This window comes from Glandiceps talaboti, chromosome 4, assembly GCF_964340395.1.
Source record: "Glandiceps talaboti chromosome 4, keGlaTala1.1, whole genome shotgun sequence".
Classification (NCBI taxonomy): domain Eukaryota; kingdom Metazoa; phylum Hemichordata; class Enteropneusta; family Spengelidae; genus Glandiceps; species Glandiceps talaboti.
The window spans coordinates 23,679,681-23,696,937 of record NC_135552.1 but is presented as its reverse complement, the minus strand read 5'-3'; the positions used below and the strand labels follow the sequence as shown (position 1 = coordinate 23,696,937).

General features: G+C 35.6%; 3 protein-coding genes across 3 annotated transcripts in view; 1 reads left to right on the top strand and 2 right to left on the bottom strand.

The window, feature by feature from the left end:
* Positions 1 to 260: 260 nt before the first annotated feature.
* LOC144434578 (mitochondrial import receptor subunit TOM7 homolog) lies at positions 261 to 1,270 on the bottom strand. Its single transcript, XM_078123046.1, has 2 exons — positions 1,085 to 1,270; positions 261 to 584 (listed from the first exon to the last, which is right to left on the bottom strand). Exons 1-2 carry the CDS (start codon positions 1,185 to 1,187, stop codon positions 520 to 522), a joined length of 168 nt encoding a protein of 55 aa, XP_077979172.1. The 5' UTR covers positions 1,188 to 1,270; the 3' UTR covers positions 261 to 519.
* A 241-nt stretch (positions 1,271 to 1,511) lies between these two features.
* LOC144434358 (WD repeat-containing protein 75-like) lies at positions 1,512 to 13,256 on the top strand. Its single transcript, XM_078122810.1, has 17 exons — positions 1,512 to 1,603; positions 2,145 to 2,274; positions 3,192 to 3,257; positions 3,578 to 3,653; positions 3,885 to 4,104; positions 4,735 to 4,922; positions 5,625 to 5,780; positions 6,066 to 6,259; positions 7,119 to 7,306; positions 7,840 to 8,003; positions 8,589 to 8,778; positions 9,046 to 9,137; positions 9,574 to 9,660; positions 10,660 to 10,889; positions 11,382 to 11,510; positions 12,125 to 12,219; positions 13,019 to 13,256. Exons 1-17 carry the CDS (start codon positions 1,518 to 1,520, stop codon positions 13,254 to 13,256), a joined length of 2,529 nt encoding a protein of 842 aa, XP_077978936.1. The 5' UTR covers positions 1,512 to 1,517.
* Positions 13,257 to 14,897: 1,641 nt separating this feature from the next.
* LOC144434357 (ferroportin-like) overlaps positions 14,898 to 17,257 on the bottom strand; it is a 5,356-nt gene continuing 2,996 nt past the window's right edge. The window contains exons 5-7 of the mRNA XM_078122809.1: positions 16,957 to 17,172; positions 15,597 to 16,376; positions 14,898 to 15,235 (exon numbers count right to left, since the gene is read on the bottom strand). Of these exons, the coding sequence (XP_077978935.1) occupies positions 14,898 to 15,235; positions 15,597 to 16,376; positions 16,957 to 17,172 (1,334 nt within the window). The remainder of the gene's footprint in view (positions 15,236 to 15,596; positions 16,377 to 16,956; positions 17,173 to 17,257) is intronic.

The following is a 17,257-nucleotide window of genomic DNA, read 5'->3' as shown; positions in this document are numbered from 1 at the left end:
GAATTGGTTTGCTGAGTCACTCAAGAAACTGCTCTAAACAGGACTGATCTTGACCGATCAAGGTGCTACCATTATCTCTTGAGATAGACGGATGCCACACACATATGCATATATATATAGTTTATAGAACAGTGCCCTCACTTTGAATTTTGAAAAGGAGAATTGGCTGTAACAAATAGCAAACCACAGTACATTATAAGTACAACCACAACAGGAGTTATCATTGTGTAACATTTTAATATGGTTGAATTCTACAAAATGATGTACTTTATAAACATTTCATACACATATTATAAAATGAGGATAAATATCACAAATCAATTTTGAAAAAAACTTAAGTTCTATGTTCATAATGTTCTGTCTCTCTGTTCATATTGCTGTTCCATGCTCTTCTTGTACACATGTTGATACTACACACATAAACACAGGTGATGTACAGAGGAATCTTGTTTTCTTCAACATTCCACATATAATGATTCAGGTCTTCACATCAGAATACTTTATGTACGTTTCTTCTTCTTATGCCCATAGTAAACTCAACACCGTAGGTTCTGGCATGCCTGGATCTGCTCCTCTTTTAAAACCTGCATGTAATTTCAAACAGAAACCATCATAGTATGTACATGGTGCTAGTTCATATATTTTGTCTATCTTAACACGCGCTTCTGGAAGGATTTGTAGAAAAGACGTATATACAGAATTCTAACGGTTCATGGATCTGTTAGATGTCACTGACAACGTATCAACGGTCTCATAAATTGCACAATAGTTTAGAATTGGCTCAATGTGCACAACAGACAGTCGAGTGTAAGCTTTAGCGCCTTGCTACTAACAATATGACTGTGGTCACGTACATTTAAAACATGATGGCGTATAACCCGGATGAAACAAATCTGTATATCCAGGATATTTGACTGTGATGGCTGGTAAAATTAAGTTTGTATAGTACGCAGTTTTAAATTTAAAAGTATAAATGGTTAAAATGCAATAAGCATAACTTTAAGGACCACATTACATCACCATCACAAGTAACAAACCTATCGTGTAACACCATGACCGGGCACCATGATCGATCGTTACTTACCGAGGTATAGAATGAAGGGTACGTATCCCCACTGGAAAACTGTTGTTGTTGCTCTCCACAACGTTGATATCCTTTTCTTAGTTTCAGGGTTCATTTTCACCATTTTGAAGTTAAACTAGTGGGAATAGTGAGCCAACACGAGTTGATGATTGCGGAGGTTTGCAGTTTTCTCTCCTTTGCGGTGATCGTATTTGGCACAGAACTTATGTGATTATTTTATGGTGTGTCATTCGCAAAAAATAAAATAAATATATAGTGATTTAATAGAAATGATATAGAAAATATTCTAGAAAAAATATTAAATTTTAACTTTTTATACTTTATAGGTATATTAAGATCAAAAGTTTTCCGAAATCTATATAATTACCAAAAAGATTTTCGAATATGTGAGCTCTACTTATAAATAGATTGTTTACCAAGGTCATAGGGCAAGATGGCGGCGACCATGCGGTATCGAGTTGACACGTGCGGTGGATCAAGTTTAGTGGCAATAAGGACAATTTTTTCATCTGATTCTCGGTAAGTTATTATATTTATACATTTGAATAATGTGTGTGTTAATTTTTCCCTTAACAATGAGAGGAAATAGTGAAAGAAGGTAACATTTGCAGTCCTGAGGCTGAGAAGGAGCGCCCCACAGTGGCCTAGCGAAGCTAGTATTGTAATATAGTAAAAAAGTTGACGGGGATAATACTGTGATATTAGGTGTTTTTTTTTCACCCTTCAGAGATCTCACGTCACTTTGTTCACGGAAAAGGGTCCAGTCAAAATGAAAGTGCAGATAATGGCAAGAGTTTCTTGGTCCTACTCAAGCTGAACATAATTCAATCTAGTCCTGCTTGCATACAGAGTAAGTCGTCCCTTCCTGTTGAGCTGAGGGTCGTGTCAGTAATAATAGACCCGTGCACCGTCTGCAAGCAGGACTGAATTCAACCATAATGTACTGGTGTGGTGCTCTTAAGTTTAAGTTATGACCCTCGCTGTAAAGCTTTGTAAACAAGGACAACAAAATCTTCAAATTCTGAATAGAAATAATTGTTTTGGTATTCTTTATTTGAAGGTACTTGATGTGTTGCTGTGGACACATAGTGAAAGTGCTGAGTGTAGCAAGTGGTGAATGTGTACATGAATTAAGAGGTCACAAAGACATGATAACAAGCATAGCTATCAATTCACAGAATCAGCTGCAGGTAAGGATATTAGTACATTGAATTTACACATTTAAATAATATTTACCACAAATGGCTCTAAATCAGTCAAGTGAGACGATAAACACACTTTTAGACATACATTTACCAATTGTAGTTAAATGGGACGGTTTTACGATAACATTTTGAAGGTGGTTATAAGGAAGTTTTTGAGGACCTCCATATTTGTGACACCCCACAGTAACTAATCATGTGCCACACAAACGAAGTCTAGATACCAATGTGATCTCTAAACCACCGAGTGGAGATGTAAATTATGATACCATATATAGGAACTAGACTACACATATGCAAATTGTCAGTGATCAGACGAGTCTTTAGAAGTTGTAAATCTAGTCCGAATTCAAATGATCTAAGCTGAGTCTAATGTAATACCCAAGTAGTAGAGGAAATCTCTGCACTCAAAGTTTCATCATTGTGGATGCTCAATACTCAATATTGTGGTTATTGAAGTTCTGGCCATTTTCCACATGAGGATTGCAAGGAGGTGCCCCAGATTTGGCAAAGTGAATTTAGTGATCACATGGCAATAACAAAGCTGTGAACAAATGTGTGTGAATGAACTCTGTGTGTTTTTAAAAAGCCCATTATGATATTAGTTTGGCATGTTTTGATTAGACCAGCCTGGTATTTGCTAATAAAACATTATATTGAGAACAACATACAAAAAAATATAAGTGGGTAACTTCATATCTGCTGGCTTTACACTACAATAATAAACTATTCTTACCCTAACTTCTGGTCCCAGAATATGGCAAAGGTAACTGAAAGAGTGACTTTACAAATGTAGCAATGAATCTTTCAGTCTAGGACCTCTTAGACTGAAGTCACAGCATACAAGTTTAAGGACCTGTATTAAGGTTATGATATTAATGAGTTGATTTTTAAATATGTTTCAGTTGTTTTCAAGCTCACTGGACAACACAATAAAACAGTGGGATTACAGCGATGGCATTCTTCTCAGGGTAGGTACTTTTACATACATTTTATTTAATTAGAAATATTGAAGACACACATTTATGAAAGTTTGTCAGATGGTAGACGATAATATGACACAAACTTAAACAGCTGTTAAGTACATGGTTTTAATCTTGATAAGAATCACCCACTATTGATTTGTATCAATGTTAGTTTGATAGTGTGGTAAGGAGGAGACTTTTTGGCTCCATCACAGCTAGTTTTAATTGTCCACTACTGATAAAACTAATGTTTTGATCAGTGGCATCTCTAGACAACTGCTGCAAGGGTTGTAATAACATTCACTATTTTTCATTTTCCTTCGCAGACTTATGACATTCTGCAGCCTGTGAGTTGTGTATTTTCACCAAAAAGTAGTAACAAACTTTTTGCAGTTTTAGAAGGTATGTGTAAAATTAATTTGTCTTTCTCCTTTCAAAGTACATATACTAGAGTATACTTAACACATCAAGAACCTGCAATGGTAGTCTTGTGTTGTTGTGAAATAGAGGAAATCTGATAAAATGAATTTCAAGATTATTGTGCAAAAGACATAGTTATCTACTACTGTAAAGTTTAGAACCCTACATGTACACATGTTTGATGTACCACTACCTCTATCTCAATTGTATTAGATCCAGACAGAGACAGCAGGAGAAATGACCATTGTCTGAAGTCCTTCTATTTGCCAAAGACAACCAGTAAAGTTGCCAACATCCAAGACACGAGTGAAGTTATCAGAGGTATTGAAAGAGACCAGAAGAAAATAGCATTTGGAGTGAATTGTGAATATGTAGTATCTGTTACAAATCAACAATTGACTGTCAAGTTTTTTAATCAGCCTAATAAGAAGAGGTAAGAAAGGATTTACAATGGATAAGATTTTTCCGTTTTATTGGTATCTTTATTTTGACTTTATGTACTCCAGGGCACATAGACACATACTTAGATATTATTCCAAATATTTTCTCTGTTCAGCTGAGGAAAATATGAATGACCTAAGGGGCCTTGTCACTACAAGTCACTAGATGAGTTGTAACAAACCCTTAGGTCATGAGTATTTGCTGGCTGAATGAAGTAAAATATTGGGGAATAATATAATTATACCTCTTCAAGCTTAATTTATGTAAAATGGGAAAATAATTGGCGATTTGAAACATTTTGACTTGAGATTTAAAGCAGTGAAAACCTGGTGATATAGACACAAGTTGTCCATATTTTCTGCTCAAAGACAATAATTTGACTTGAGTATGAACATTGTATCATCAGGATCATGATTACCAGCAGTATGAAATCAGTTGAAAGCAGTTGAAGTTCATCTGACTACTGAGCATAGAAGCTAAATTCAAGTCTTGATTATTGTTTAGAATAGACATTCTATTTCGTCAGAGTCACCACCAACATTGTCACATTTACCTGTTTTGTGTATGAATTATTGTAAAATGTATTTCTCAGACTTTGTTATTCTTGTCAACTATTTTGCAGTTTCCATCACCAAAGTGGTACATTCAGCTGCGTTGCCTGTCATCCGACAGAGTATTGCATAGCAACAGGAGACAGCCAAGGACAGCTGTATCTGTGGAGAAATTTCCATGGTTCTCCTAAGAATGTATCCAAACATAAAAACCATTGGCATGCTTTGAAATTAGAAGATGTATGCTTCAGTACTGAGGGTAAGTTGTGCACACTCTTGTTTTTATCATAGCTACCAAATTGAATGATTTAGGTTTCAAGTAAAGGGCGCCCTCTATTATGCTATAGTAGCTTATACATTTGTAGGTAACCTTTCTTTATACTGAAAATAATTGAATTCGTGTATTTTGAAAAACAAGAAGAAAAATAATCTCCTTAACACAAAAAAAAGAAAGACTATAGTGTGATACATCCAAGACAGATATATTTTTGATAGCATAAAACTTAGACTTGGAATGAAAGTGAGAATATCATGACAGTACCAGAGATTACATGATTCTAAGTATAAAACCTATTCAATAACAATGACAGAACTTTTACAAATCTTTCTGTAGAGTATTCTGTACAACATCAGATTTCTACATATGGCTGTGTCCATAGTCCATTATAATGTGATAATAACTCATAAGGAACATCAGTCTCGCTGCAATACCTGTTTGCCAATTCTGCTGAAAGTTGCCACTGAGGGCGCTAGCCAGAAGGCTGCGTCCATACAGAGGTATTCGTGAGCTTTCAGCTTTATTCAGCAACACTCAAAGTGCAGATCCAAGGTCTTACTACAAGGCTAGATAAACATATCCATGAAATAAATCATCTGTTTTCATTATTTTGGAAAACTATAAAGCTGTGAAATTTGACAAAAAGATGTGCTGTACAATAAAGCAATGACTTTTCTCTTGCAGGTTCATACATTTTCTCAGTCGGCCATGAGTGTACAGTGGTTCAGTGGCAGTATCAGACAAACCGTAAAGACTTCTTACCTAGACTAGGAGCTCCAATACTGAAAGTGAGCTGCTCACGCGATGGGGCACACATTGCAACCAGCCATGAAGATAATGGTAGGACTTTTGTTTGTACTGTGCTCTCTTTCAACTCAATAGAGTCTAAGACCTGTAGCCAGTTAGTAAGATGCATCACACATATCTCCATACAACACCATGTATTTTGTATGTGCAGAAGGTTGATCACATGCTATTCGGGGTGGGGGTGGGGATGTGGGGTGGTGACCCTACTTTCAATCACAGGTGAAAAACTTCTGTTATTGATTAATTTGACTATTATCATCAACTCATGACAAAATTACGTGCAAGATTTAATATTTTATATGTTCCTTTCATTTTCAGCAATTCATGTCATATCAAACCGTAAAATAATCCAAACGTTCCAGGGTTTGACAAGGACCTTCTTAGATCAACATATGAGTGCAAGTTTCCCGACAGGATTCTTAGTAGACCCTCGTAGTAAGTCAGTTGTTATGAATGGCAAACCTGGTCATTTACAGTTCTATTCTATGCACAAGGACAAACAACTCTATCATGTAAGTGCAATTTTTAGTATGCGACTTTTTATTTTAATGTTTATGTTTTAAAAGAACACGACTAATAACTTCTTGAAATGTTTCACTGTTGTATTGCATCGGTATAGGAGTATTTCTTTCAAGTTATCTTTTTTCTTAAAAAGAATGTTTTTTTTGACCAATGGTCAAATTTTGGATGCAACAAAAATTAGCTTTCTCAGTCTGATTAAAATTTGATATGAAGTAGGTCGATTCATTTGCATACTTTTATTTCCTTCATATATTGTTTTGTATTTTGGAAAGCAGTGTTCAAACAACAACAACAACAACAACAACAACATCAACATCAACAACATCAGCTGCTGTTTTCTTACCTTAAAGTGGCCATATCGATGAGGATTGGGTATTTATTTTGGATTTTCAATTTATAAAACAATTTTATCATAGCTTCCTATTTGAAAAATCAATGTGGAAGCACATAGACCAAGTCTGTGTTTGTAACTCAATAAATTGCAAAAAGCTGCAAAGTGTGTAAAAAAGTTTGTTATTGTATGTACAACAAACATTTTACACATTTAGTAATCTTTTGCAATTTATTGGCATATGTTGTTACACATTGATTTTTCAAATAGGAAGCTATGATAAAATTCTTTTATAAAAATTAAAAAATCCAAAATAAATCCCCAATCCTCATCCGTATGGCCACCTTAAGGGAGGATCTAATACCAGTGCTATCCTTTTTATTCCTTCGACTAGAAATCAACAAAAACTTCATATGAAAATTTAATGTGCAAATTTTGGAATAGCATCCCAGTGCAGTGTATAATTCAAAATGAAGTTACTGTATTAGAATCATTCATATGACTTTTGTTATCCACAGCTTGACATAGTGTGCCAAAACTACATATCACCTGAAAACTTGGAGAAACCTTTGGTTCATACAGAGATAGAGAATGCAGCATTTGACAGCAATGGTGATTGGTTGGTAACTATAGAAAGAAGAGATGATGGCGAAACATCTATGGAAATGAAGTTGAAGTTTTGGCAATGGAGTGGAAAAAAACAAAGGTCAGTGCACTTTACAACCACAGGCTGGGGATTGAGGGGTGGGGGTGGGTGGGGGGGGGGTATTGGGGGTTGGTGGAGGGGGCTTGCAGAGTTTGTAGTCTGTTCTTTTATGCTTATAACAGAAGGGGGCATGTTAGGATGTTTTTGAAGCCAACCAGGACAGCAAAGTATTGTATTTCAAGAAGTTCAGCATTTGCACAAAAAGTAGTTGAATTTTTCAATTTGATATATTTATGCAGAATAGAGACGCTAACAAAATAAATAACTAGCACACATCAGTGTCCCTTCTAATGATATCTAAGTTTGTTGTTGTAAGTCAAAATGAGATAAACTGGGATTTCTTGTGAATCACTACATAGTAAGAGGTAAGAGAATATCAAATATTGGTGTGACACTAAACATTGTATGCATTGGTGGCACATTATCTTGACTTTTAGAGGGTACACTGGTAAATAGATTTTCACAAAGTCTTCTTTCAATGACTTTCCAAATGATTCACTGTCATTTACTTCTAATAATTTGTGCATTTTTAGTTTTGTGTTAAACACCTGCGTAGAGCTGCCACACCAAGACAAGGTCAATGCACTTTGTATGAAGCCATACAACAACAAAGTGGATTGCACACCAATGGCTGTCACTGCTAGTCAGGATGGTAAATTCAAACTTTGGACTCTGGTTGATGACTCAGATATCTATCGTAAGTTCATTTTGTTAACTAATTATATATACAGTTGGTTAATCAATGATTACAGAGTTCAGAGTTCAATCCTTGGCTTAAAACCCTCCATGGGTAATTTACTAGGCAACACCAAACACTGTGTGTTAGCTAAAGGTTGGAGAACCCTAGTAACAGAAAGGGAAATATATTTGGTAAAACTGGCATAGTTTTCAATAACATTGTACCATATTAATTTTGGTGAGGAACCCAGTAAAATATTAGGGGAACTCAGGTAGATTTTACCTGCTTACCACCCCTGTTACCACCTTTACATGTAACAAAAACACTGAAAAAACAGCTCCCATCGTGGTATTCCGGTAATCAGAAAGACAAAAGAATTTGTAGTGTAGCCACTAGGGGTGCTGTTCGGAAGCAGTGTAAGTAGTTATACGTAAATATGTAATTATAATATGGCATATTAAGTTAAGATATTTTAAGTATTTCATCTAGAGAAATGTAGAACGTATTTCATGCAATGCATACCACCAATTCAAGGCTTTTCTATCGCATATATACTTTGATTTGATATAACAAAATGTAAACCCTGTATGTGTTCCATTGCAGGTAAGAATGTTTGTTGGAACTGTCAGTCAGTTGGTTTTTATCATGACCAGCCAGCTGACAATGCTGCCTTTTCATCAGACGGGTCTCTGCTGGCTGTTGCTTTTACACACGCAATCACTCTCTGGGACCCAACAACAAATGATTTGAAAACCGTACTTTCACAACCTGTAGAGAAAACAAATACAATCAGGTATGTAGTAGTAATGCATGTACTTTAGTCCAGGAACTGAGTAGATTAAAATTGAGGTAAAAAGGGAAGTGGATGATGACAATTCTATCTCTGTCAATATTATATTTTTGCATAATTGTAATCTATCACACCCATCACCACTTCTAATGGTGTGTATTTTGTCTTTTTAGTCATGCACATTGTGTATAGACCCACAACCACATTTGAAAATTAACACCATTCATTTCAATTAGTGTTTGACTATGTATGTGAATGATTACTTTGTAGATATCTTCACTTTGGTAATGCAGTGTCATCACAATATTTAGTGTCTGCCTCTGATAAGTACATGACAGTGTGGAATCTCCTAACATGTACAGGTATGAATAATTCAGAATTCTAGAAATTATCTCATTTCTGTTGGGGGGGATCAACAACATGGAATGCCATTCATACTCCTGTCTGGCATACAAGGTCCCCATGTAGGTATACACTCCCATCAGTGATTTTAGGCATACAAGGTCCCCATGTTTTGCACCAAGGTTTATACTCAAATTCAGAAACTTAGAAAAAAACTTAGGACAGCTTCTGCATTAAAATTCCCATAGTTCATGGCCATTTGACAAATATCAAGTGACGTGACTTTTAAAAAGTGAGTGTCTAGGGTCAGATACTCTAACAACCATGGTTTGTCAGCATTTGGTAATACAACCATTCTATCTTAAAATCTTACAAACTTGAATGAAATGATCAAACTTTTATTCAGACTTACAAATACTGCTCTGTAAAAGTTTCTTATAATTATACCTCTTGCAGTACACTGGACAGTTGCTTTACAACTTGTAACACTGGTGAAAGATCCTTTAACAGAGTATTTTGCTGCCGTCACAAAGAATTCTGAAGGTCAGTATATCTCGGAATATTGATACAGGACGTTCTTGTGTACTAAGTACATGTCAGTATATCACTGCATACAGACATACTTGTGCACTAAGTACATGTCAGTATATCTCTGCATACAGACATACTTGTGTACTAAGTAAATGTCAGTATATCTCTGCATACAGGACATACCTGTGTACTAAGTACATGTCAGTATATCACTGCATACAGACATACCTGTGTACTAAGTACATGTCAGTATATCTCTGCATACAGGACATACCTGTGTACTAAGTACATGTCAGTATATCTCTGCATACAGACATACTTGTGTACTAAGTACATGTCAGTATATCTCTGCATACAGACATACCTGTGTACTAAGTACATGTCAGTATATCTCTGCATACAGGACATACCTGTGTACTAAGTACATGTCAGTATATCTCTGCATACAGACATACTTGTGTACTAAGTACATGTCAGTATATCTCTGCATACAGACATACCTGTGTACTAAGTACATGTCAGTATATCTCTGCATACAGGTCATACCTGTGTACTAAGTACATGTCAGTATATCTCTGCATACAGGTCATACCTGTGTACAGTTTGATATCAAGGTACATGTATATCTAAACACTGTTACAAATGCATCTATAACTCAAACTCACTTTTTTTAGCTGGTTGGTGTACATCCAATTTGAATTTTTCATAAAAAAATATAATTGTAGGTGAGAATAACTCAGTAAACAATACTTTAAAAACATGGTACATAAATTTTGTAAGGAATGTATCAGGAAGAATTATAAACATAGTTAGTGACCTGATGATGAAGATGGATGAATTGATACAGAAACTGTCAAAAAGAAATCAATTATTGTATGAAATTAAAAAAATGTATGTGACGGAAAAGTCTTACACGGAGAAAACAACCACATGAAAAACTTGCATTAGTTAACGATAACTCATATATACCGGAAGTAGATGTAAATTTTATGGGGTTTTTTTTGTCATCAGTGTTCGTCTTCAATCCCAGTGAGCAGAATCCTAAATACAATTATCAGATAGACAAGGCATGTATCAAAGCTGCTGTATTTGTACCACATGATGAGAGGAACACAGATGAAGATGCGTTACCATGGCAACGGAATTCACAGCTGTATCTCATGAATATTGATCAGACAATTCTGACATTAAAGAGTGAGGAAGAGTTCTTGGAAAATGAAAGACAACGAGAAATGACAGCAGTAAGTGTAAATCATGTATTGTGATCATTATACTGTTAACATTGTCTCTCATAGATCGCTGATTTCTCACATTTAGAAAAATTTTTTTTTTGCGTCAAATCATATTGATGCAAGCTCATTTGTGTAGGTTACCATCCCAGCATTGATATTGAAAACCGTTGAGACACTACACACAATTTTGATATTTAGTGAAAGTAAACTGAAAATTTCATCCACACCTGTGGGTTTGCATGTTCACCTGCCTTAATGTTCTGGGTTGGTTACATGACTCGTCACTGAATCATGTGACCAAAGAATGGAATCCTAGATGTGTGAAAGTTGAAAACATCAAATCATGAAAAACATTCAGATGACAATTATTTTGTAATCGAAAATCAAGATTGTATACATTCCTATTTTGACCGTAGATCTATCACTTGTCTATTTAATCTACCATTGCAGATATTTTTTGTGTCAAAAATGTGATGAGATTGATTGCTTATTTTCTAACAGAGACAACTACAAGAGAATCTACCACAGACACCATTCTCTATATTCCTAGAGAAGACTGAGGTGAAACAATCTAGTAAAAAAACTGATGTCCGATTACATGGAACTCCTAATACAACTGCTGTTAAAGAGGTGAGTACAAGGAGACTCTTAGAGTTTTAAGAAAGATACCAGAATATTATTTATAGGGTTGTAGTAATATGTTTATTAAAATAATTTTTTTAGTCATTAGATGATAACTGATTAAAAACATGGATTTATTCTGAGCCACCAGATAGGAAAGGATAGGGGAACACCAAAATTTGATCAACACAAATTGCTCTGTCAGTGGCATGTCAAATTTTCTTAGAGGGACAGAGTCTTGTAGTAAGACCTTGGATCGACACTTTTGGGGTTGCAAACTAAAGGTGATGGGTACCCCTAGCCTGGCACAGCAGTTAGCGCCCTCAGTGGCAACCTTTGGTCACCTTTAAAGTAAGAAGGTTAGTCCAATTGTCTAGCAGCTAGATAAGGAAGGCACTGTAAGGACATTCATTTAGTTTGCATATGCAAATACATGTATATGCAGTTTGTGAGAATGAGTATTTTTCAATTCTGCATACATTTTTTTAAAAGAAAAGTAGGGAACATTTGTGATTACTCTCAATAATTTTCAGTTTCTGAGTAGTAATATATTTCAGTGTGTTAGCTTAGCTGATCTTGAATGTGTTCCAGTCAGTAACGTGTGGTATTCTATTCATTTTCAGATGCTGAACACTCCAGCCCATGTACTTCCACCAGTCAGCTCTCTATGCAATTCCTTCATGAAGATTCTGCTCATTTCTAGATCTCACACAGATAGGTATGTATTTATAATAATACATTTCACCTTGCAAATGTTGAACTATATATATCAGAGCTCAAAATCACTCATCTGTACCAAGATCACAACATTTGTCTACAGTATCAGTTCAATTGATACTTCAACATAATTCTGGACATACAATACTGTAAACCTATGAATTTTCACTACCATAAAATTTTGCAATTTTACAGCCTTCAACTAATTCTCAAAGACTAATTTTTACGAATTACTAAGTGCACTGTTTATATACAAAAAGAGGCATTTTAGTCACTACTTGATTTAACGTGTTTTGTTTTCCAGTAAGGTTTAAAGTATGTTGACTTGCCATGTGGAGCCATGGAACCTTGTACATCAAAGGTTATGGGACCACAATATAAGATCGATCTCAGACCCCCTAATTTAGTGGTCTTTAGAGGGACAGAGTCTTGTAGTAAGACCCCCTAATTTAGTGGTCTGAGGATCGATTAAGTAAACGGGAACATGAAATAGAGACATTTTCATAACCTGTGGGTTGTGGAGAGTCATTTCACGATGTTACATCACTTACAATTATTTGCGAATTCAGAGAAACATCAAGTTGATCTTGTGATAGGGTATCTCTGCTATAGGCTATTGCATCATGGGAGTCAGCAGAAATAATGTATTCAAGTTGGACACTGAATATTCATGAGTCCTGAGTGCCTATTCCCTTCATATATCAACTTGAATATATTATTCTGCTGACATAAGATATGTAAGGTGAAGTTCTATATTTTTCTAAAACTTGTCTTTTTTTAAATTTCTTTGTTATACACAGAATAGACAAAGAAGATACATCAGATGAGGAAAGAGAAAGCCAACACAGTGATTCAGACGACTCAGACATGGAGGTCGAGGAGACGACAGCAGTGAGTGTTTCACATTCAGACAAAAGCAGGAGTACTGAAGATCATGCTAGCACCATAGGCATTAGTACTACTACTGCTGCTGATGCCAAAACTTTGTCAAAAATATCATCTGAAAATTATTCATGGTTAAAAGTTGATTTACAGTAAGATGTAATAAACACTATATAGAATAAACCAGTAATGATTACGACATTTCAAAGAAAGAAACTCTTGTCAGGGATTCTTTATTTCATGTTATTACCAAAGTGGCTGTACGGTGTGTCAGCTACATGCTATCAGGTATGTGCAGTTTCTTTTGATATGCTAACAGAGCATGCTACTGATAAACTCACACAATACCAACGATTTTCAGTGACTGAAATAATATCATATTACTCTCTATACTTCAAACGCCAATGGATTGGTCAATTACGTCAGCTAAATAGACTGATAGATGTATTGATCTGTACATACTTATCATGGCATATCATGTAAAATACTGTTAACTCAGTTTTATGAGTCAGTCTGAGTAACTGTGTGAAATGATAAGAGGTTAGCCCACATGTCATTGTGCTCTCAAAATGGTAGTTTAATGTAAGTCGACAATTTTAATGTCAGTGACGTCAAAGCAGAAAGCAAATTAGAGGCTTGATTCATTTCATATCTAAATGCTTGATCTTGTGACCTCTTGCATTAAAAATGTCAGGTAATGTGAATTCCAGTTTTGGGAGGGAGGCCAGTATCTGATGTATATGCCAAGAAACAGAGGACAGACTCAGTAGATATAAAAATATGATAAGATAAACGAATTTAATCATATAGTACCACCCCTCATTTTCAGTCATGCAGAATGTAGAATGGTGGCCTAGCTGTACAAAAAAAAACTTGAACTTGTCACTTGGGCAGTGACTGTTAGGTTAGTGGCTTGTGTACTTTCTACTTATAACAGTAAAATACATGTACTTGACCTGAAGTGTTAGACCCACTAAATATGAACAAAATTTGTCATACCAAACACAAGTGGTCTGCTGTACTCCATGGGCCCCCAAAGTTATATAATCCACTGTACATATGTCAGTGAAAAATACTATAGACTACACTGAACAAAGATCTAACAGGAAATGTGACAACAATAGTACTAACCATAGACTTGGAAGGGCCATGCACTAACTTATAAACTGAAAACATCTTTGATTGTGTACAAAAGTAATGCTGATTTTCTTTTGTTGTTGTTATGGAAACCAATATTATTCACCTATAGATCTGGTTCATTGCAAAAAAATGTAAAGAATGTGAGTAAAAAGTGTGAAATTACATTCTTTTACATCAAAGACTTCATTATTTTGTAAATTTAAAAAAAAAAAAATTTCACACCATTGCAAATACAGAAGTGTTTACGAAAGCCTTCGACAAGAACCTGTAGCCTTGTTCATTTGCTGCCATTAGAGGGCGTAGTAGCAGATTGAGACTTAATAATTAATTAGGCTATTTTAATGGTGTACTGATATTGACATTTTTTCATTGCAGTGTCCAATTCTGTTGAAGACACAAAATTAATAATGTGTGGTATACCCGTGTATATGTATATGTCTGCTTCATTTAAATGTTAAACCTGCACTGGTACTTTCATGATATCAAAATTATTTGCATCAATTATATAAACTGATAAAATTTTCGCATACCAAAAAGTTTAATACTGAATGTTTGTGTCACATACTGCCATAGAAAGTTCATGACAAAATAAAGTTGTGTTGCATCTACGTTTCGGGTTTGTAAGACATATCAAAAGTTTCTATAAATTCCACTTTGTTAGACATCAGTTCCACTGATTGGTACTTCTGGTTGCGTATAACCATTGCTTGCACCCCTCCTACGAGATATTCCACATTTCTCAAAGTGACACAAGTGACCACGAACTCTGTATGAATACACTGCGTAAAGTCCACCACCAAGACAGACAAACATAAAAGATAGAAGAACTAGTAGACCAAATGTCCATGGGTGTGGTGCTATAATCACCAAGATATAATGAAGCATGTCCATTAGACCATTCAGGGAATTCTGAACACCATTTATCACGCCTCGCTGGGTTTCCAGAATGTTCTCTTGGAATAGTTGAGTCATCGTCAAATCAAATAACCAGAGTCCTATGAAGAAAGGTAAACGTGAGATGTTGATTTATGTTATCTATGTAACAAGAGATATGCTTGTACACTTTACAACACAGTCCCTCAATCACATGACAGAGGGAATGTGTTTTACTGTAAACTTAAAAAATAAAAGGGTAAACAAATAGAGTGGATTGATATTACCAGTTTAGTAGCTAGCTGCTATAAGACCACTTTTGTAGTTCAGCTAATTTTATTGGTGATGATTGAATTTAAAATGTTCAGTTGAAATAAATTGGTAAACATGACACAATAACATGACACGTTTGTTCTATGTTGCCAAGGGCGATAGAAATCTACTTAATATAGCAAATCAGAGATCAACATGTGCAACACTTACCTATTCTTGAGGTTATTATTCCAGTGAATAGCAAAGTTATAGAAACATATGAGTCAGTTGTGTAGAGTGATGACTCTGGTGTCACTAGTTTCTCTGTGGTAAAATTGGCCTGGGTAGCAGTGAAATCTTCGGCAGGCAGCAGCGTTGTTGATGTCAGCGGACTGTCTGTAACATTTGACTCTACGGGGTATCTGTGATGTAAATCTAATGGACTTCCAGGAGCCCACACAGAGACAACACACAATGACAGACATAGGATTTCACCAGTGATTGCCCACAGGCCAGTCCTTTCAAGACCTATTTTCTTTCTCAGGAAAGGAAATAGTATTGTTCCTAATATGCCCGCAATTGATCCACCCGCTAACAGCATACCAAGTATCCATGCACCCACTCCCTGTGAGTAGGCATAGCCAGTTGATACTGCACTGAAACCCAACACATTCAAGTAAAGAAGTGCTGAACCAAATCCAGCCATACACACTTTGTAACTGATGTATGTCCGCCATCCTTTACCAAACTTGATGCAACAACCGAACAATGTCCTCACATTTTGCCACCGTTCTTTTTTCAATTCCCTCTCGTCTTTGATGGATTTTAGTTTGATGTCTTGTCCATGTAGCTTTGCATTATTTTCTTGTTGTCTTCCTCTACTGAGGTCTTCCCTTGAAACATTGATCTCTGCATCACTAGACTCGCTGTCACTTCCAACAGAAAACATTCTATCAGCAGGGTTCACCATCTCCGATTCCTCATGTTCATCAGCTATATTACCATTCACTTCTGCATAATTGGATTCTGATAAGAGATACAAGTTGAAATAATGTTTCATTGATGTTAACATAAAATGAACTATTATGTATTTTCAATGAAACATGGTATAGTTGTGTAAGAAAAAGGGTACCGGTACTTATTGAAGTTGGAAGATTGTTGGAGTATTTGCCCAGACCATGCAGGATTGTTATATTAGTGTCCAAAGTATGCCCATACCAGACCACTGTTTGCTGTGAGGAGTAATAAGCCATATTCCTTCCATGGAATGTATACCTGACTTTTAGAGGAAAGCAAGGAAATATGTATAAAGTGTTCATTGTAAATATATCAAACAATGACTTTACAGCAAGCGTTTTGTACTGTACTATACTGTATTGCACTGTACTGTATTGTATTGTATTGCAAGTGTTTGTACTCCATTGTACTCTGCTGTGCTGTGCTGCCCTGTGCTGTATTTATGTGTTATGGACATACTATATTATACTGTACTGTATTGTACTGTACTGTACTGTGCTATATTATACTGTACTGTACTCATTTCTACATAATTTCCCATTTTCTCATTATTCAAGGAATTGAAATATTTTACCATGTGAAAAAGTTTTCTTTTTCTTGACACTCAAAGCAGGCACTGCTGAGTAAACTTTCCACATAAGATAATACTCCAGAAGTCCAGCAAGTAAATTCCACCCTGCCATTACCAAAGCACCAGCTAGCATAGACCCAAAGGCCATCACCCATCCAATGAAGATTGGTGCCAGTATACCATTGACTAAGTCGATGCGTAGGAGGATGGCATTCAGACCTGAAATATGGGATAGCAAATACTTGTGTTATCTTTGGGTGTATTATAAATCAGTATATAGTAGTTGTCTATTTGTCATCCTACC